General features: G+C 38.0%; 1 protein-coding gene across 2 annotated transcripts in view; it reads right to left on the bottom strand.

Moving 5' to 3' along the window:
* The window catches only part of Itga1 (integrin subunit alpha 1), a 134,009-nt gene that overhangs the window by 10,235 nt on the left and 102,350 nt on the right, over positions 1-21,424 (bottom strand). For both annotated transcript variants that reach the window (XM_034523339.2, XM_076916195.1), the window contains exons 14-24: positions 20,364-20,621; positions 18,131-18,261; positions 15,350-15,516; positions 13,901-14,037; positions 12,855-12,965; positions 12,047-12,256; positions 10,260-10,340; positions 7,028-7,104; positions 5,211-5,300; positions 3,758-3,860; positions 19-132 (exon numbers count right to left, since the gene is read on the bottom strand). In XM_034523339.2, coding sequence (XP_034379230.1) covers positions 19-132; positions 3,758-3,860; positions 5,211-5,300; positions 7,028-7,104; positions 10,260-10,340; positions 12,047-12,256; positions 12,855-12,965; positions 13,901-14,037; positions 15,350-15,516; positions 18,131-18,261; positions 20,364-20,621 — 1,479 coding nt within the window. The remainder of the gene's footprint in view (positions 1-18; positions 133-3,757; positions 3,861-5,210; positions 5,301-7,027; positions 7,105-10,259; positions 10,341-12,046; positions 12,257-12,854; positions 12,966-13,900; positions 14,038-15,349; positions 15,517-18,130; positions 18,262-20,363; positions 20,622-21,424) is intronic.

Raw genomic sequence — 21,424 nt, 5'->3', positions numbered from 1 at the left:
AAACTATCCATGACTTACTTCAGAAGAGGACCATCCAGTTGGATACAGTACAGGATAACCATCTGACGTCAAATTGGGGAATGAAATTGACAGCAGAAGTTCTGGCATTGGGAAATGCCCCCTTTTTCTAATCTATAGGAAAAAAATACACATGCCATCATTTTTGGCTCTTTCAAAAGCATCCTTTTCATTTTACATAGGACTTCGGTTCTTCTTTGCATGCTTTTTTTGCATGTGGTATATGTGTGTTTGTGTATATGTGTTCACATGCATACATAAATACACATGCATGTTTGTGTGGGTGTTTATATGAAAATCTTTAACAAAATTTTAGAAGTCACTATCTCCAACTGACCCCAAATGATGCAGATAAAAAAAACAAATACTACCATGTAATATCCAAATGGTGCTTTCAGGATTGATGTTGGGCATTCATTTTATAGGTACTTTCAGCCTATTTGCTGTTTCTAGCAAATGATTATCAATAACACATGCATAAAGTATACACTGCTCTGAGTCGGGAATGAAAAATATATACCTTAACATTATAGTTATATATTAGTTGTTTTTATGGAAAACCCAGAGCATGAAAGGTTGGTTATGACATTGTTCTCTTACGGGCAGGTTAAACAAGTGGACTGGATACCCAGTAGGATAATACACAGGTGTTTTATCAACTTGGGCTGAGCAGTCCTGTGAAAATATTAGTGAGAAATCAGTATTGAAAATTAACACTACTATTATTCTCTTGCCACGTCTACTACCCTTGAGTGTGTGTTGCATGTACATAAGTGTGTAAATCTGCTTGCCCATGTGCATGCATATGCAGGTCAGGGGAGGCCAGACGTTCTCCTCTACCAGTCTTTGCCTTATTTCTTTTAGACATCATCTCTCACTGATCCGGAATTTCATCATTTAGGCTAGGCTGGCTAGCCAGTACACTCTCAGGACCCATATGTCTCTTCTCCCTAATGCTAGGGTAACAGGTACACACAACCATGAACAATCATGTCTAGATTGATTTCTTTCTTTCTTTCTTTCTTTCTTTCTTTCTTTCTTTCTTTCTTTCTTTCTTTCTTTCTCCTTCCTTCCTTCCTTCCTTCCTTCCTTCCTTCCTTCCTTCCTTCCTTCCTTTCTTTCTTTCTTTCTTTCTTCTTTTTACATAAGTGTTTGAGGTTGGAACTGTGTGGGCCTTATCCTTGCACAGAGAGTGCTCTTACCCACTAAGGATTCTCCTAAGCCTCTATCCAGAGTTCCTGGAGGTGGAGATCATTTACTTGATCCACACAAGAAAAACTTAGCACATTTTTGGTTGTTTTAACCTAGTTAATTGCCATGCCCGAAAGCCCCAAGTCATCTCTAACCTCAGCTACTTGGGACCTGTCATCACTGTCTGGGGAAGATAGATATCCACTGTCTTCCTTTCATAATTGTATCACGAGCTAGTGATTATTATCACTGGTTATTGATAACCCCGGTCTGATGAGCAGATTGACTTCCAGCTTAGTTTCTAATGTGTTTTGTACCCACTAACTCAGAATCGCCATTTGATGTCACCGAATTGGGACCACCAGATACAGTGCACCCTCTGGCTATCATACAAGTATGATCTCCAGGTCCTACACATTAATGGCTTCTCGGGCATGATTATCTAGCTTTATGGGAACTCTTTAATCCTCACCAACAGATCCCAGGACTGCCTAGCTAATAAAGCTTCCTATATGGAGAGCTACTTAGCTCTGCAATGATCCTCCATGATTACTGAAGGTTAAGTCATTCTTGAACCTTGGAACTATGCAGATTCCCGACTATGCCTGGCTTCTTCTATATGAACATGGTCCGCAACATGGCAGTGTAGTACACCCAGGGCATGGCTGGCACAGCCATCCAGTTGCATGCTCTCTTCTTCTGACATTCAGTCGGGATCATATTTTCTGAGTCACCATTTTTTTTCTTACTAAAAAGAAATCTTTGTAAAACCACTGAAAAAAATGATGAAAATACGCAGAAAAACCAGTGTCCTACATCCACTCACCTTAGTAGCATTTCACTGTGTGAACTAATTGTCTTTATTATTTATACATATTATGTCATAACATTTACATATTATATGCACAAAAAACAAAACTGCTTGTGTTCATTAAATCTGTTACACTTCTTCCCAAAGCCACACTGGTTAGTGGAGGATAAGCCTCTAACAGCTAAATAATAAGCACAGAGTTTATCTATCTTTCAGCACTTGTCACCTATGTGGAATCTGCTGTGCTAATCATCTGGTTTGCAGTGTTGCCTTAGCTTTTAACTCTTCTCTTCTCTCTATTTTGTTCATGAGCTGCACTGAGAAGATAACAGAAAACCGGATAAGCTTGGAGAAGTGATAAATAGCAAATGTAGCTAAAATATTACAATATGTTGTCTTCCCATTTAATACATAACGTTGTCTTCACCAAATGAATTATAGTTTACTTAAGTAATTTCATAGTGTTAAGAGTTAAAAATGTAAGCACTTTATAAGAGTGCTGCTAATTTTTTTAATCATTAGTAATTTCTTAGGGAAAATTACCAATAGGAAATCACTAGGTCTCACCTAAATATGTTGTTTTATTTTATCCAATTAATTTATTATAGAGTTAATTTCGACAGTAGAGGTCTGTCTTGCTCAGACAGTGATGGCAGGTCTCCAGTTAATTTAATACAGCAAAACTACCAGAGATACATTGTGTTATTATTTTTGTTAACATTATTTGTCATAGGGATCTCCTATCTCAAAGCTGGAGCCTAGTCAGTTACAGTGTATGAAGAACTACAACATTCAAGTGGTTTTTTTTTTTCCTCTTCATTCTTTTTGCTTGTTATGATACAAAAGCCAAAGAGTCTGAATTACAAATTACATATTCCAGAATTGAGCAGGGAGATGGAGTTCATGCTAATTTCCAGAATGTAGCTAGCTTTTCACAGTAGTTTCAGCAGAGCACACAGATTCCTCTCAAGAGTGTGAATTTGTTCCCATTTTGTAAGAGAATTTCATTCTTCATTGCTGAAAACTCCTCAAAAAGGTTAAGGCTGCCTTCATTTATGATGATGTTGAACCACTTGGTGGCATATATACATGAATCATTCACTTGAATTGGATGCTTTTTTTCTTGAATAATACTATAAGGGTTATTATAATATAATTATAATAAGACTGCTCTAGAACTTAGGTGATGTTTGCAATACTGAAAATGAAAAAAAAACATGTTGCAGAAAATATCACTTAAGGAGGTTTTGGTGTGAGCATTGGGAATTTACCTCATAATTCATATGAAAGCAATAGAGGGAAAAGAGACAGTGATTCACTAAATAAAGAAGAAGAATCCCCAAAGGGTTTTGAAATAATTCATTTCTGGAATTACCATGATTCTGTGAAACACGATTTTCTTGGCTATACTAAAGCTAATAGTAAAGCACATATACCTTGTGTTTATAATATCTATTTGATACCAGAGTGATTTTTTTTCTAGGAAGTTATTCTAAGTTAATATGCCTTACTATTAGGAAATTAGAGACTTGGCTATTAAAATTGACTCAAAGTATGATGACCAGTTTGCACTTAATCTTAGCCTGAAGGTCAAGAAGTAATTATCAATTTGACAAAATATTCTAACACAGTTACGTTACAAAGAAAAAATACGCTAGGAGCTAGTGTTGAAACACTTTCTTGTTTTCCTAATACCAATAATTTATTTAGAATATTGACTTAGAGGTGGTTTCTTACCGTATAGAAGACATTAATTTCATTCCCAATGTCCTCAGTGGAGTTAATAAGCTCGGGGATCGTCTCATTGGCAGCAACTGAGATGTGGTGCTCACTCGCAGAACTTAGAAGAATTAATTGGAAAAATGAAAATAAAACACAGTAACGTTAATTTTATTTGACTCCATTCTTTTCTTTCCCTGTATGAGACAATTCCATAAAAATATTTGCAGAGTTCAAAACAGAGAGTGATTCTTTTTACCCCCAAAACCTCAATTAAATATTTGAGGATGGTAAGAATCACTTAATTCAATAGTCACTGTTGCTTACTGGATGTCAGCATGTTAAATTATATGTAACTTTCAAAATATAGTTTTACTGTTAACAAGTGAGCAGTTTCTATGAATCCACTAGCATTTAAATTTAGAGAAAATCAGACTAAATTTTGATATATTTAGTAGTGGTGAATTGAAACAAAACTAGTTTTTTTTAAATTTACATTTACACAATTTAAAAATAACTGTTACTGCTGGATGGAAAAAAGGTCACAGTCCTTGGATGACCCTGGTAGAATTTAAGACCGTTTCTCATAGCAGCACTTCAGCCAAGAGAAGTCAAATAAAAAATATTTATAAATGTGTGCCAAAAATTGATTTGAATTAAGTGGAAAATTGTTGGGAAAAATCTTTGTGCTGACAGAAGCGGATGCAGCAAGTCAGACAACAGACAACAGACTCCAAAGGCAAAGACACGTAAGTGAGTCTAAGTGCCTAGCCTATAACCCTTGCTTGCTGATCTCTCCTCACCAAAGAAAAAGCGCCTTAAGAAACAAAACGAGACTATTAGACTAGGCTGACCTTAGCGTTGTCTCTCATATTTGTATATGCATTGCGCAAACTTATATAGAAAAGCTTGCAGTTCTGCTCCAGTAAGGGAATTCATAACCAAGGGACTCTATGGAGTAGAAGTTTACAGACATGACGGGTATTTGAATGGAAAATAAGGTCTGAATGGAAAGAATGGCTTCTGGATAGTAGAAGAAACTAATGGCTGACCAATGAGAAAAGCTTTAGCTGCATGTGACAGACTGGGCAGGTGGATCCCATGACCACAGGTTGAGGAAGAACCGTGACCGGAAATACGCTGCTGACCTGTCGTAAAACATCGCATTTTGTCGAGGATTTTGGCTTTCTAAGCTCCTACTAAATAGGAGCTAAGCCCTGTCATTCACACATTGTATTTCAATATTTAGTGCACACAGGTACTCAAATGTTAGGGTGCATGTGGATTATACGGGAGACATTTAATATGGATGTTGGGCACCACACCAGAATTTTGTACTTGGCAGCTCTGAAGCAGTACTAGAGGGTCTGTCCCTTTAAGTATCTGAGAGGTGATGCTCTCAGCTAGGGGCCACACGAGCGGAACCTTTTGATTAGGAAGCTGAAAATGAATAAAGGCGGCTTCAGCCTACCTGTAAAACTGCAGCCCGACTTCATATTTTACTGGGATGGAAATATTTACTTCATTATCATAAAGAGATTCCACTGGCTCCTCACTGTCGCTGGAAAACAGCAGTCACACTCACCGTTAAATTTGCTTATTCACACTCCATCTCTATGCACTTGAAAGAGATTATATTGGCAACTTAATAAAGTACAAAATTGTAGAATTCTTGGTTTGCTTTTGGCGAGAGGAGAGGGGAGACTGGAGCTGGGCAATGCTAATGTTCCCGAGCTGTTGATTTAGAATTGAAAACCACACTCATTTAGACTACAGGTATCTACATTGTCTAAAATAATAAGAATCCTCAGGCTTCATCATTAAAATGCTGAGTCTGCTGGAATTCTGTGGCATAAAGTTTTGGACACAAATCACCTCAGTTTATCTTTATCATGTATGAAGCCCTTGTACAGACTCAACTAGGCACATATAGCTAATTGTAAATCTAACCTCTTATGTTGCCTTTAATAGTCTTTCCCAGTTGGGTACTCAGTACATGTGTTGTTTACATTTTCATGTATTCCTCGATTTGGGTGTAAGTGTCATAATATTTGAAATGTTAATTACATCTATACACACATATACATTAAACGCAAATATGCCCCATATATTCATGAACAAAGAATGGAGGAAAAATATAATTTATATGGCAAGATAATGGGGAACACAGTTGTTCTTGAACTTTACATTGAGTTATTTAATCTCTCTCTCTCTGCCTTGGTTTATCCATCTACAAAATGGATATTTTCTCATTAAATTTTCTACAGTAGATGTCAATAGATGCTGAGCTAAACTGATTTGATTGAAGTAATTTATCCATTGATTCATTTCATTACTTGTTAATTTGTTTTCCATCTCTATAATAATGACTATATACAGGAAGCATGCTAGGTGCTATAGGCAGAGCTACTTGAACTCACAGTATATGTTCTGGTGGAAAACTATACAGAGCAGGAAGCTAAAATCTCCTTCAAGTTCTGTATTCATCTTTCACTACTTTAAAAAAATATATGTAGTATAGTCTTTATTTAACTAGGATGAATTAAACTTAGCTAATAAACAAACAAACAAATGCTTTTATTCAAGGCCACATCTAATTTTCTTTTATAAAATTTATTTTCCCCTTTACTGAAAATAGATGCAGTGTATGAGAGAAGCATAAGTTTAATAAATTATTTGTTTCCTCACATAGTATGTCATGATTATAGTTTCTCCTCCCACTACTCCTCTCAGTTCCTCCCCAAACCCCCCATCCTGTCTGGATCCACTGTATTTCTGTCTCTCATTAGAAAAAAGTATTCTAAGAGATAATAATAAAATGTAATAAAATAAAAATGAACACATCAGGCTTGGACAAAACAAACAAACAGAAGGGAAAGCCCAGGAGAAGGCACAAGAATCAGAGACCCACTCATTTGCACACCCATGAATCCCATAAAAACACTAAACTAGAAGCCATAATAAACACACTGAGGACCTGGTGCAGACGCATGCCGGTCCTGTGCATGCTGCCTACGTCCCTGTGAGCTCATATGAGCTTTGCTTCTGTTGACTTAGGGCCTGTTTTCTCGCATGTGTTCTGTGATGATGTTGAAAAGTTTTGAATGATTAGAGTAAAATTTATTGAAGTAACCCATGATATTTTTTGTGAAGCAAAGTGGTTCACGGACTTGTAACTTCTGCTGATCTTATACAAGCTTCAAGATGCCGCCAGTGACTCTACAAAGTAAGATAACCTAATTACACGAAAGACATGATATACACAAATACACACACATACGAACCAACCTTGTTGCACTTAAATGGATGACTGCATTTTCTGAGAGATGGGATGTATTAAACTGGAATATTATCTTGAAGTTAACCTATGAAATTAAAATATATCTTAAGTAACAGATGAAGAAAATATCAACTTTCAGTAAAATACAGTTTATATAAATTCACTGCCTAAATAGAAATCATAAAATTACTTTAAAAACATTGTCTTATAAAGTACAATCTCATCATAAATACATACAATAAAATATGATATGCATACATACTTCTAAAGGTGAATATGTAACATGCTTTGCATATTACTGTGGTATGAGTGCATTATTCATTCAAAGTTTATACATCCAAGTTTAGTTACTAATGTTATGATATGAGATGGTCAGTCCTTTTGGTAGATAACAGGTCTTGAGCATCCACATGAGTGGAATTAATGTCCCTGTGCAAAAGGTACCAGAAAACCTCCTTTCCTGCTCCCAGAGGATGCAGGAAGAAGACACCTTTGGATCAAAAAGCAGTCTAAATGTATCAAGACACATGAGACATTGAATTCAAACGCCTTATTTAAGTCATAGTAACAAAGAGGGTGTGTGCAAACCACTAAGCAAGAAGAACCATTCTACTTATTTTATTTCTACAACCTTCCAGGTAAGAGTAATGAACATAATGATGACATATTAATAACTATAGTCTCTTTAATTCAGAAAACCCACCATAATAAAACAAGGAAAACATTTGTCTGTTAATTTGGTAGTAAACTTTTTGGGATCACTACAGGATAGTGTATGAAGATAACTCAAAGTGGCTTAGCTCATTTGAATAAAGTATTTTGAAAAAACATTGGGTTTTGTTTGCAAGAGTTTGCATAAGTAAAACAGTATTTAAGAATCAACAGAAAGCGTTACTGTACAAGTGTCACACAGAGACAGCTTTCTTTTAAAAAGCTCTGCCTACACATGGGCTGTATATGAACGGCACCAATTATGCTAAAGTGTAATTTTTTTAAATCAGAGATAATCTACATGTTCTTGTCCAATGATGTCATCACAATGCTTATGAAATTGCATTTCTCAGTCTCAAAACTAATTTTATTTTGTGCTAATTGAAATATTTCAAATGTGGGCCAGGAAAAAACTTTCCAGAAATACCTAATGGAGGTCACCTACAATAATATCTTTATGTTAAATAGAAAAGTTATGACATTTACAGCTTGTGAACAATTGGTGCTGTTCACAGATGGGGTGGCAGGGACCTTAAGGGTCATGAGATTAGCACGGCTGTATCATGGTACATATGGAAAACATCATTTGTTTTCTTCTCTCCCATACACAATCTTAATTTAGACTGAAAAATGAAATAAAATTCTTTTAAGAAAGATGTTTTTTCCTTTGTGTTGGAGTACTGATCTTCAGTCTAGTATAGCAGCGATTCTCAGCCTTCCTAATGCTATGACCCTTTAATATACTTCCTCAACCAAAAATTATTTTCATTGCTCCTTCATAACTCTAATTTTGCTACTGTTTTGAATTGTAATGTAACTATCTGATAGGCAGGATATCTGATATGTGTTCTGCATGAAAGGATTATTCAACCCCCAAAAGGGTGGCGGCCCATTATTGGATGGAGTTTCCTGTCTCTCTTTAACTTCCACATCTAGCCTAGACACTTGAGTCTTGGTGTTCTCCAGGCCTCTGTGTCTACAGGAAGATGCCAGCAGAGAAGCAGGCCTGAGGGAGCTGCTTACTGTGTATTCAAAGGATCCTGAAATACTTAAACCGAGAGTCTAGACCTGGAACCCAAGAATATTCTAAATGTGAAACCCAAGTTGAGATTGCTTACAAATCCTTCCCATCACCCCTTTAAAAACCTAAGAGATATTTTGATTTAAACTTTTATCCCAAGCAAAAAGGACTGCTGGAAGGGAAGAAAATATTTAATTCCAGTGCATTCCTCAAATGGGGCAGAGCAACTGTGTATTCAGATGCAAGTGTAAGTTGGGCTTTTTTCAGTACACATAAGCTAGAAGTTTTCCACATGGATCAGAGACCTAGGTGCAAGAGCAAAAATCATAAAATTCTTGGAAAGAAACTAAAAGTTCTACAGGCTATTTGAAGAACTCCTACAACATAGGAATACAAATGACAGCCTGACTTCAAAACAGGCAAAGAATGGGATGTGGAATCCTGGAATTACTAGCTCACACCTGGAATCCCAGCACTTAAGAAGCAGAGGAAGGAAGATTGCTGGGAGTTTGTCACATTGTGGGCTAGCCTAGGCTCAAAGTGAGATCCCCCCTCCCCCTGGTCTTAATAAAAAAAGGATTGCGGCATATACTTCTCCAAAGACTGGTTTCATGCATGTGTACATATGTGCATGTGTGAAAAATTACTCAAAACATCATCACTTCTTGCTGTTAGGGAAATGCAAATCCAAGTTACAGTAAAACATTGTTTTACATCCACCAGAGGAATAATAATAATAATAATCAGAGCTCTCATTTGCTACTGGCAGGAACCAAAAATGTTATCTACTGTATATTTAGCCTTTTTGTTTGAATGTGACATATGAATCACTTAGCTTTTGACTATGTCTTGTCTTCCTGAGGTTCTGTAACAAAGTAACTTAGACTGTTAATTCACTCAGAAACAGTGGAGGGTTCCTTCTAACAGCTCTGGAGTCTGGGAACTCCAAGATGAAAGCACCAAGAGATTGGAGTGTCCTGGTCTCCCGCTCTCTGGAGAGAGTGTGCATTGTATGATAGATGGGATAAAGAAATTCTCTTGAGCCTCTTTTGTGAAGCCACCTGTCCCAAAGTCACCACTTCCTGATGCTATCATATTAGGGATTAAATTTCAATCTACATATTTTCGAGAGATGCAAAAATAGCAAATACAGGCTGCAAGATTTGCATTCAATGCTTGTCATCGTAAATTATCCCTTACAGGAGCAGTTTTCAACCCTTGGGTTGCAACCCCTTTGGGGATCAGATGACCCTTTCACAGGGACTGCATATCAGATATCCTGCATATCAGATATTTACATTACAACTCATAAGAGTAGCAAAATCACAGTCATGAAGTAGCAACCAAAAGACTTTTATGATTGGGGGTTACCACAACATGAAGAACCGTGATCAATTGTCACAGTATCAGGAAGGTTGAGAACCGCTCCATTGGGATTTACACATTTGGCTTTGAGCATATCACTTCTCATTGGCAATGGCTACTTGGGTTTTACCAAGGCTCCTCACCATTTCTCCTGTCCTCAGGAAAGGATATCCAACTCTACAAGTGATATTTTGATTAGATTCACAGCTATCTTTTTGGATCCCCTGAAATGAAAAAAAAAAAAAAAAAGCAGATTCAGAAAAGAAATGCAGGTGAAATAGTTACGTTCATCTTTTTAGAAGTTTCCGGGCTATGCATTATGAGCTACTTTGCCAAGACTCTTGAGGCAAGTCATAGCCTATTCCATAATTCATGGAGATCTGAAATCAACACTTGAGGGCGCTCATGGGACAAAGCACACTTGTCCTGCAGGAGTAGGGGAAACAGTACTGACAGCACCATGCTCAGAAACCTGCAGTGGTGGATGCTAACCCTCACATCTGCACCATCAGAGCATCTGCAACCCACTAGGACTCACCTCCTGATTTCACTCAGCACATACAACTAAAGAGACACCTTAATACAGGACAAGGACCTCCTTGAATTTACCAGCAGTGAACTATAAGTATCCCTGCCCCTCTGCCACGGCCAGAAAGCCAGCAGGAGAGAATACAGGCAATGCCTTTTAACATTGTTTCCTTTCCAGAGACAATGCGGTGATAATTAGTGTTTCTCCACATTACACTTATATTTTGCATTTCTACACTTATTTCATATTCATAATATTCTGAAAACAAAATATGTTATAGTAACAAATGATCCTTATATGCGGCTATCATAGTTACCATGTATCCAAATGATATCAGAACAAATGGAGTGAAATAACAGTAACAATTTAAATTTATGGAAACTAGACAACAATGCTATGTATGTGTATATATGCATATTATTTAACCCAGTGTCTACACATACTAAGAAGTTTTCCATAATTTCACTACATACTTAAACCTAAAGGTATTAGTTTTTAATATAAATAAAATTATTCATATTATCACTAATGTGAATCAAAATATTTCAAATCTATTCATATAAATATATACAGGATTTTAACTTGGGAGATGCATTTGAGAATCAGAATCAAAAGCTAAGTTCAAATCTGGAAATATTGACAAATGATCCAGCATCCTATGAAGGGGATTATTGTCAAATTAATAAAATGTCTGATATACAGATATGTTATTGCCAAATAGAACTCTTTCATTATAAATAAATGACACATGTCTAACTAAAATCTTTGTCTAAAGTAAGGATTTTTTTTCATAGGAAAAAAGAAATAGTATCTTGATTTTCTCAATGGAGATTTTACTTCCAACACATGAACTGTTCTCTGTGTCTCTGTTAATGGCTTTAACTTTATTTTTTTTCCTGGCTGAATCTTAATTCAGTGGCTTGATGACTCTGTGAAACACAGAAGTTTGTACTATCAGCTATCTTTCTTAAAATACAAAGTCTGAGAAGAGACATGAAAAAAATAACGGAAGCTTTAAAAACCAAAGCTTAGTGGGGGTGAGGACTGGAGAGCTGGCCCAGTGGCTAAGAACACTGGTCACTCTAGACTGTTCTTCTAGAAGAATCGAGCTCAATTCCAAGCACCCATGTGGCTGCTCTCAGTAGTCTGTAACTCTAGTTCAAGGATACAATTTCCTCTTTTAGCTTTTAGATACACTACTGCTATGCATAAAATAAATTAACAAAAGTTTTTAGATATCTTAAAAGCTTGCAACTGTGACCACTAGTGTATTCTAATATTAACAAAACAGCTTTCTACTGTGCTCAAAGCAATGTTATGAAATTAATTAGCTCAGTAGCATATGAAAAGTAGAGCCAACAAATAGTCATTAAGAGAATGAATGAGAAACAGTATGCTTACCTCAATTCCTGAAAAAATCAGATTTGGAGAATACTGCACCACTGTCCTGGTATTATATGCACTGTCGCCTTTGTTTCTGACTGTGAGGCTGACATTGAACTTGTCATTCTGGGACCTGACAATCAGCAGGCTCATTTCTGTGATGGACACACCCAGGGTGAGGTCTGAAATGCATCTTTCCTTGTTTCCACAGTCTTTGGCAAAAGGAATCTGAAATAGTTCACAGGAACATGGTATTCACAGCGTAGGTAAACATCACTGAAAGCTACCTATTAATTTGTGTAACAGAAATGGTATGGCCCCCAAGTAAGAGAGACAGCTCAATGAGAAAATTGATTGTATTGCTGAGATCTTAAGGGAGGCTACATTTACTGTTGGTTTTATGGGGAAAAGAATAAATGTCGACTTGTACTCTTAATTTCTAAGTCCTTTAAAGGAGGTAGTTCTCATAGATCTTTTACGCTAGTATCTGCTTCCCAATAAAGGACAACTTCTAAAGCTCAGGTCAAGAACTCTAAATCTACACATCTTCATTTCTATGATTTCCTAGTTTTAAAAAAAAAATGAGCTGTTGAGGAAGCCTGTCAAGAGGAAGAGAAATGATCCAGCCATGTATCTGGAAATGTCACTTGATTCTTCTTTTTAAATTCCACACCCCCCTTATTCAGTCTATCATCACACATGCTCTGTCTGTCATTCGGCCTCTCTCTCCTCCTTCTCTCTCTCAAACAATTGGTTTAAATTATATGTCTGTGTGCTTTTGGTTTCCCGAATACATTCACAAAGAGACATTGTAAATTAAGCTTACGTGTTCATGGACTGAATTTGGCAGAGCGTCATCAAGCACAGGCCCACTTTCTGGATCAGTGAGATTAAAATCCAAAGTCACTCTCACGGAGTCCTGAAAGTCATGCTTATCCTACAAGTTGAAACAACACTTGTCACTGCTGTCATATTCACTGGAAGTTATGACTCTGTCGTGGCATGCTTCTGCCTCTGCGGCATCACTGGAACATTCTCGTCATGAACCTAACTTGACATCACACTTGAGCTGGCCCTTGCTTCACTGAAGTGGCGCACCATGGCTTTCCTGTTTGACAAGGGTTATAGGGAACGTGGAGGCTCTAGACTGTGACAGGGAGCTCCCCTAGAGCTCCACAGAGGGAGCTGATATCTCCCCTGCCTGGATAGACCACCTGAGCTATACGTCAAAAACATGGTTGCTCTTGAGACCTGGTGCCAGTCATCAGTTTCCAATACTTCCGGGAAAGTGGCTCACTTTAAGAAGGGCAAACTCTTCAAATGAGTATGTCACTCCTGTACATCTAAACCTATGGAATTTTGCAGTGCATACTAACATGGAAATGTTGGGAATATGATTAATATTTTTCACTTCAGTAAGAACCATTGTTTGTAGTGTTAAAAACAATGATCTTTACACACACAGCTGTGAACTGTCTCAGCAACCCGTTGGGGATTTTTATTTTATTCTGAGCCTCTGAGACTAAATGAATTCTCTCCCCACCCCCTCCCCCCAATCCCCAGTCAGCTCCAGACAAAATGTTAAAATAGCCAATGTATTGCAAAGAGATTTCGTAACATTTGAAACTAGGCGATTCCTTTTGCCGTTGGTCCTTGGACAGAGCTAACACATTGACCTTGTACATATGGCTGCAGTCACCGTCAGCAGCCTGGAGCCAGATCTGTCTGATGCTCATCCAATTTTATACAGGTCCTGATTCATTAATTCTCAGTTCTGAATAACCGAAGAGGAAGGCTAACTACCCACACGCGCACACTACACGCTGCACTTGCAGTTTGGAGGAAGGCAGCTGTAACACACAATTTACTTGCCAACATGTAGAAGGAGTGCTGGATGCATTTGGATTCTCGGACGGTGATGTTTCTTTGAATCTTCCTTTCCTGAGTTCCAGAAAAAAAGCTCCGTGATATCTGCCTCAGTGAATCAAGGGTGACACGATACTGCAGATCTACAAAGATGGAAGAAATACTGACAGACACTTGCCTGATCCAAGGTGGTGAGTTAGCAAGAAAAAAACCTGAGCAAATGAGTCAGTAGGAAACCCTATATTGAGAATACCTATATTGCTACAACACAGAGATAGAAGCCCTCATGGACATAACCTTGAGGGAGTCTATAGAATGGCTCTCTGACTTGACCATGCATTGAACATTTAAGTTATAGTTATGTGTAATATATTTATATACAAATAGACATACATGTGGAATCTGATTTATTTACTAAGCCTGCATTTACTACATTTTTGTTTTAAATTATTTTTATAGTTTAGAACTACCGGGAAGCTGACTGAAATATTGATTGACTTCAAATTAATTTCAATAGAAATGAAAATAAACAAGGACCATCTTTACCATTTTCTAGAAATGTGTCAACTTAGATTATGCCCCAAACCACTAGGGAATTCCATAGACATAAGCAAGCCACAGTAAAGAATGTGAGTGAGTCCTTCTTCTTTACAAGAGGTCAACAATTCTCCTTTAAGTGCTTCATTAAAAAAATACAAATTAGTGTTGAGTACGAAAGTCTAAGTCATTATGACCTGTCTCTGTATTTCATTTGCCTCTGAGTCAAAGGACTCTTGGAGAGGCACAGCCAGAGAAATTTAAGCCAATTTAATCTTAAAGATTACTGAGTTTTCTTATTACCCTTGTATTTTGTTTGTGGAGTAAATCACTCTTCTGTAGCCAATGGCCTTCACAATTTGACACCAACGTATTTCAACATCAATGAAGACTGCCTTAGAAAGTTCAGAACATAAGGCAGAGGAGACATGTAGGTTGACACAACACATCTAGGGCCCCCCACACATGTCTGGCTAAAAATAGAAGCCTGATCTCAGTGGGAAAAGAACATTGGGATCAGGGTTGGGGGTGGGGAGGTGGGCGGCAGGGGTGTTTGTGTCTTTAGTCAGGTCATCTGCAATACCAGCCTTTCCCAGGAGGGGGCAGTAGAAGGGAGACGATTCTCTTGAAAAATCTGGATCATAGAACATTGTTAAATGCTGCCTGTGATTGTTTATTATATAAACATATGGAGAAGCACAGGAAAACATGGAATTTTGAGGTCATTGTGTTCAAATATGTAATTTCTGCCGTGGCTTTGACTAGACTCCATCACTGTTCCTCCCAGAATGTGTCAAGGGTGGACACACTCACTGGGCAAATATCCTGAGTAGTTTATTATGCTTGGGAGAGGCCATCAGCCTGGAGCCAATGCATTCTCTGCTGCCTGAAAGTGCACACTACAATCATAATGCTTACCAGCCTCGTAAATCGAGTCTTCTTTAGACTTCAACTTCACGTGAAAACATATTGTAGCATTTATGCATACTGTTTCTTTGCCCTCCACACGGCAGTTTTTCTTTTGAATATTCACTTTATTGGGTTCAAAATTCATGGTCACTTTAACTACAGCCACATCTCTGGCCCTGCAAACACATAAACAGTGGGATTAGTCGCACACTGTTGCATTTAACTTGCTGGGGTAATGTGAGTGCATCGGAGGACACTCTCCTTTGTATATTATATGTGCTCTCAGGACTATTGTTCTGTAATGATTGTTTGATACAGAAAAGATTCTATCTCATGACCTAGGAGACCCTTGCTGTTTAGAACCATCTTAGATATTTAGTTCAAAGTCAAGAAGACTTTCACCAAATGGCCACGTGCAAGCTTGGAATTAAAATGGTTTTTAGGATCTGTGAGTTAGTTTCCAATTTGGAAATGGTTCAAAGGCATCTAGAAAACTAGTCCTTCCAGCCCCTGTTTTCCACTAACACTGTAATACTTCTCTGTTTTTTTTTTCTTTTTTTAAAAAAAGATTTATTTATTTTACGTATGTGAGTACACTCTCTGTCTTCAGACACACCAGAAGAGGGCATTGGATCCCGTTACAGATAGTTGTGAGCCACCATGTGGTTACTGGGAATTGAACTCAGGATCTCTGGAAGAACAGTCAGTGCTCTTAACCTCTGAACCACCTCTCCAGCCCCACACTTCTGTTCTTTACAATGCAGCTTTGCTTTTGTTTATTGGGAGAAGAATTACGTTTGAAATACTGAGAGTGTATACTGTTTTATGTAACTTCCAAGTTACTTTAATCATCAGAAACATTGTAGTCCCCAGTCCTTACTCCTGGCCTTGCCTCCCATAGAGTCAGGTATTCATGAGTAGCCTGGGTGCAAAAAATATTAAACAGAAAACTCCAGAAAGAAAATAATCATGTCTTAAATTATGTACTGTCTCAAATAGCATGATAAAACCCTTAAGGTTCCTGTTGTCTGCCTGGGGTGTGAACCATCCACTGTCCAGAGCATCCAGCTTTACAGTTTAATGGTGGTCTACTATATCAGCAAATGCACACACCATGTTGTATTTATTTGACTTTCATTAAATTTCTTTTTGGTTTTTTTTTTTCTCCTTGTATGTATCCATGTGCATGTGGAGAGCAGCAGCTGATGTTAGGGTCTTCCTTTATCAATCGAAGTTGCTCTTTGTCTGAAAACATCTTTCTTTGGATGGAGAGTTCACTGACTTAGCTAGGCTGCTTAGCCTGTGAACCAGAGCATTCCTGTTTGCCCACCTCTCCTGCCCCGGGGTACCAGGTACATGTTGTCATGCCTTCTTTAACGTGGGTGGTGAGGATGAGAATTCCTGGAAACAAGCTGTGTCCACAAAGACTGTCTGACTGGAGCTGCCGTGGCATGGAAAAGCTGCCATACTACAAGTCTGCAGCCTGATTACCTTACCTTCACCTAGTTTTAGCCCCTGAGTAGCCATTCCTTGCTCAGCTCTGTTTCACAGCCCACATTCCGGTAACTAAAAGATAAAACCCTTTTGGAATCTATTAACTTAGAAGACCAGTAGCTTCAAGCCAACCCAAAGGCTAAGAATGCCATCAGATAATATCTGAGGCCTACAGGGGAGATCCTCTATTTTGCTGTAACTGCCAGTTTGAGAGACCTTGATTTATGACTTTGTTCTGTTAATGTAAAATTCCACAAAACTGCTTCCACACTGGAACCTATTAAATTAGGGGAGAGTTCAATGACTTGAATTCCCAAGATGTATATTTGCTTCAAAATAAACCATGCCTTTAACTCCTCTAGGTGAGGGCTGTTTCTTTCAATGACCATGGAAGGAATCCACATCCAGGCTCTCATGCTGTGTGGCAAGCCTTACTGACTGAGCCTTCTACCTTGCCCCTCTTGTTGTATGAGAAAAGGGCCATTGCATTCAGTGCTCTGGAGGCTCTAAAGATCATACTTGTTTAGGTATATTGATTTCTGCGTTACACCTTTAAATTGTCTTAGAAAGGAAACTTCTTTAATAAGCAAGGCTACCCTATGATTTTGAAATGCTTTTTGACACACACTTGGTGAGTTTTAGATAGTTTAGTCCTCACCAGCAATGGACAGGCTTGTCTAGCTTCCTCTTGGGAAATATGGATTCTCGAGGTAGGAGAGTAGCTTGACTAATGTCTATCCTACTCTGTCTTTCCCAACTGTATCTTTCTGGATGTATGGGTGTCTGGTCTACAACACTGGGCTCTTGCTATCTGTTCACTGGTTGCATCTCCTCATCCACCTGCCTTCTGTATCCTGTTGCAATTGCTCCTCCAGTAGTACAAAGCCTTGGTCCTTATGACCTGGGCCATGAAAGGGTATATATTCATTTCTGTATTTCAGGTAAACTAACGAAGTAAGTTATCTCTAAAAACTTAAACACAACTCAGAGGAATATTTCCTTATTTATATATATCTTCTAAAGATACCACCCATGCAATTTCCCTAAAAGAGAACACCTGTTTCAGTTGCAAGTACATGATTGAGAACCAAATTAAGACTTGTTTCTACCCATTCCTATTCAGCTTCTTTGTTCTTAAGAGTCACTGATGCCTCAATCTATTGAATTATGTGCATCTTGCCAAGACAACATGAGAGGAAATCGATATTTAATATGTCAAGAGTTCTAATCATATCATGTGGTCTGGTATTATATGGAAAATAGTGCCAGTTTAGCCAGACATTCTAACATACATACCAGAAGAGGGCAGCTCCACCAAGGCCTCCGATGGTCACGTCAGTCAGACCATCGCCATTTAAATCCATCTCTCCGTGGATAGACTGGCCGAAAAATTTCAGCGTCTTGCCATCTCCACCTGACGCAATGCGCTGTGAAAATCCCAACAGACAGGTCGAATATCAGAAGAATCCATTCAAAATAGTTCTGAATAAATCTGAGAATTTGGATTAGTGAATAAAATGAAAAGAGAAGGTCTTCTGGGAACTGAGAGGGCCATCAGTGGAAGCAAGAGGAAATGCTGAGCTAGTCCCAAAGGAAATAGTTCTTCCTATAGCACAGATGAGTCAGGTCAGGGCTACTGACTCCAAGACAGAGAGAATTGACACATAATATCATATTGTCTAGTACTCAAGAGAAATCTCAATAACAGGCTCTATTTCTGCCTCCTTTTTAATTCTAGAATAAGCTCATGTATGTAAAGTACTGGAAACTTGGAAAACATCGCATAGATGCAAGAAGAAGAACAGATGATTGCATAGGACAGTTCAAACAATTGTCCTACAAGATACATCACATCGACACTCACATCAAGGGCGGCCTCAATGTATGGAAGGCACAGCAAAGATGGAGTTCTTGCAGGCTCGCCTATACACCTCACTTACACAGAAAGTGATCTTTCTATGCTTCGTGGCTTACGGTTTGTCTGAACAGATAAAATCTTATAGAACTTGCTGGCAAGAAGACAGGACTAACAGACCCTTCCTAAGCTCTAGTATTCTTTACCTCCTCAATTCCTTTAAGTGACACAGAGGAAAAAGTCAAATAACAGAAAAGTGACGTGGAAGTATTGTATGTCCCCTTGACTAATATTCCCATAATATTTGAGCAGACAAATCAGTAGCTATGAGCCTAGTTAGCCCCGATGGAACTGATGCTGCTTGATCCTGGGTCATGCTGTACTTCTGGAAATGGCTAATTGCATCTTCATCTGTTCCCTGGCAAAGCATATTCCACTAAGAAAAGAACCTAATGCCAACCCTGTCTTGTTCACTTAGTTTAGAGCTGCATCTTGATTTACCACTACTTTAAACCAAATGCACCACAATTTACTCCATTAAACAATTAAAAAAATCTTCCTTTGCTTCAAACGCTATTCATTAAACGTGCAGGATTCATACTGAAAGAACAAAGCAACAACAGAATATAAGGAACCTCTTTGTGTGTCCTTTCTGGTTCACTAATGCGCCAATGGTTAATCCTGCCTGCCACTTGTTAAGTTTAAAATTTTACAAAGACTTGTAACAGAAACAGATCATCTGTCAAATGGACAGGAGCGTTGCGACTTATAGAAGCCTTCTATTTTGTTCCCTATTAATGTCATTACCAAATTTTACATGAATAGGTTTTAAGAGTTCTGTTGACTGTAGAAATAAAAGAGACCACTGAAATCTAAAAAGGAGAAGCTGAAGTCTTCATTCTCTTCACGGTTTAGATGCTGAGAGTGTTGAGGCAAGTGTTGAAATATAAGATATTCATCCACAATAGCTCATTGCTTATGATTATCTAAAAACTCCCCGTAACGACTTCTCTAAACTCTCTTGTGTTTATGGTGTATTAAATATGTATGTGAATATTTTTCTCATGTACTAAGAAAGTAAATTTATAGATTAGGTCAATGAATGTGGAACTGCTAACTGCCAGTAAATTAAAAACAAGAACAAAAGAAATCCTGGGAAGGTCAAATTAACCATTCTTATTTTTCCAAGAAGTATTAGTTGAGAAAAAAATATCATAAACCTCAGAGACCCATAGTCATTTGATGAAAATATATAATACTAATTCATAATTATAAATTTAATGTAATTTTTCTCAATAACAATATGGGCACTGACTATAAAAACCCACAATCTCCTTTATTGACTAAATCAGACTATTATGTCCCTCTTACTCTTTAGAGTTAAAAACACTGTAGAGGTCAACTCACCCTATTACCAGGCGTTATGTGTTTACTATTATTTTACCACTTCAAGTGATAGGGTCCAAGAAGGCAGACAAATGGCCACAGACAAGAATCTAGATCAGAGTATAAACTGCTAGCTAGTTCTTCTAAGAAAGCACACGGGAGAAAACCGTAAGTAGTTTCCCAAAAGAGTCAGAATAAATAAAAAAATAAATGATAAGTTATCGAGTAAGACAGGTGAGCCCACTTGGCATGAAAGGCTGAACCCCTCGAGAAACTTCGGTGTCTTACTTGTGCATATTCTTTCCGTATGGTCTTGCCACTGCCATGATAAATGTAGACAGCCCCTGCGTGGTCAGCTTCCAGTGGAGCTCCAATCACAACGTCATTAAATCCATCCACGTTGAGGTCTTTTACAGCAGCAATTGCTGTTCCAAAACGGGCCCCACAGGGCTCATTCTTGTTTTCTTTTGTGCATGAATTATCCTTCAGGGATGAACAGCAGGTCTGCTTAATTGGTTCCAGGCTCATTTGATATTCAAACCTCGTCTAGAGAGAAGATAAACAGAATACTTAAAAGTTTCTCACACTGCTACCACAGAGTAGGTTTGTTTTTTAAGTGCATGCCACACCAACCTTGTGAAGTAACTATTTGCATACCAACAGCAGACCTGTAAAATATATGAAAAGGTGGGAATGCCAAAGGAGCCTCAGGAAGAAGACATGCTGAGAATTCCAACAGGCTCTTCTTGATGAAGCTAAGGATATAATTAGTTGCATGTTTTCGACTTACTAAAGAAGAGAAAAGTAAATCCTCCATCGTGTGCCCTGGCCCGGTTTCACTACAGTGTGCTTCTTGCTTAAGACGCTTTGTTCATTCTCCACCTACGACAAGGACAAAGTTTACTCTGTCCAAAAAGCAAAGTTTTGAAGGCTGCCAAGGGTGGAGGCAAACATAGATAATGCTAATAAAGAACATATTTTCTTGTAGGAGAGAAAGAGAGAGAGAGAGAGAGAGAGAGAGAGAGAGAGAGAGAGAGAGAGAACACAGTTTCTTTCCCCAAACAAACACACAGGAAAAAAGCCAAGAAACAAGATAGGATGAAAGGTATGCAATCTATGATTTAAAATAATTAGTATGCAAGAAAATTTAAACCAAAACAAACAAGCAAACAGAACTACAGTAACACAAACCTGGTCTTTGACCTGTCTATAAGCTGCAAATATCTTTTTAATTATAAGGTAAAAAAAAAATTACTTCACACAGCAAATGACGTATAAAATTAGGAATGAAATACGAATCTCATTTCTACATTTCTCTATTTGGAGCTACGAGTTCCAGAACCCACTGT

Source organism: Arvicanthis niloticus, chromosome 19 (genome assembly GCF_011762505.2).
Source record: "Arvicanthis niloticus isolate mArvNil1 chromosome 19, mArvNil1.pat.X, whole genome shotgun sequence".
Lineage (NCBI taxonomy): Eukaryota > Metazoa > Chordata > Mammalia > Rodentia > Muridae > Arvicanthis > Arvicanthis niloticus.
Note: the sequence above shows the minus strand (reverse complement) of the source record. Positions and strands in the feature narration are given on the sequence as shown.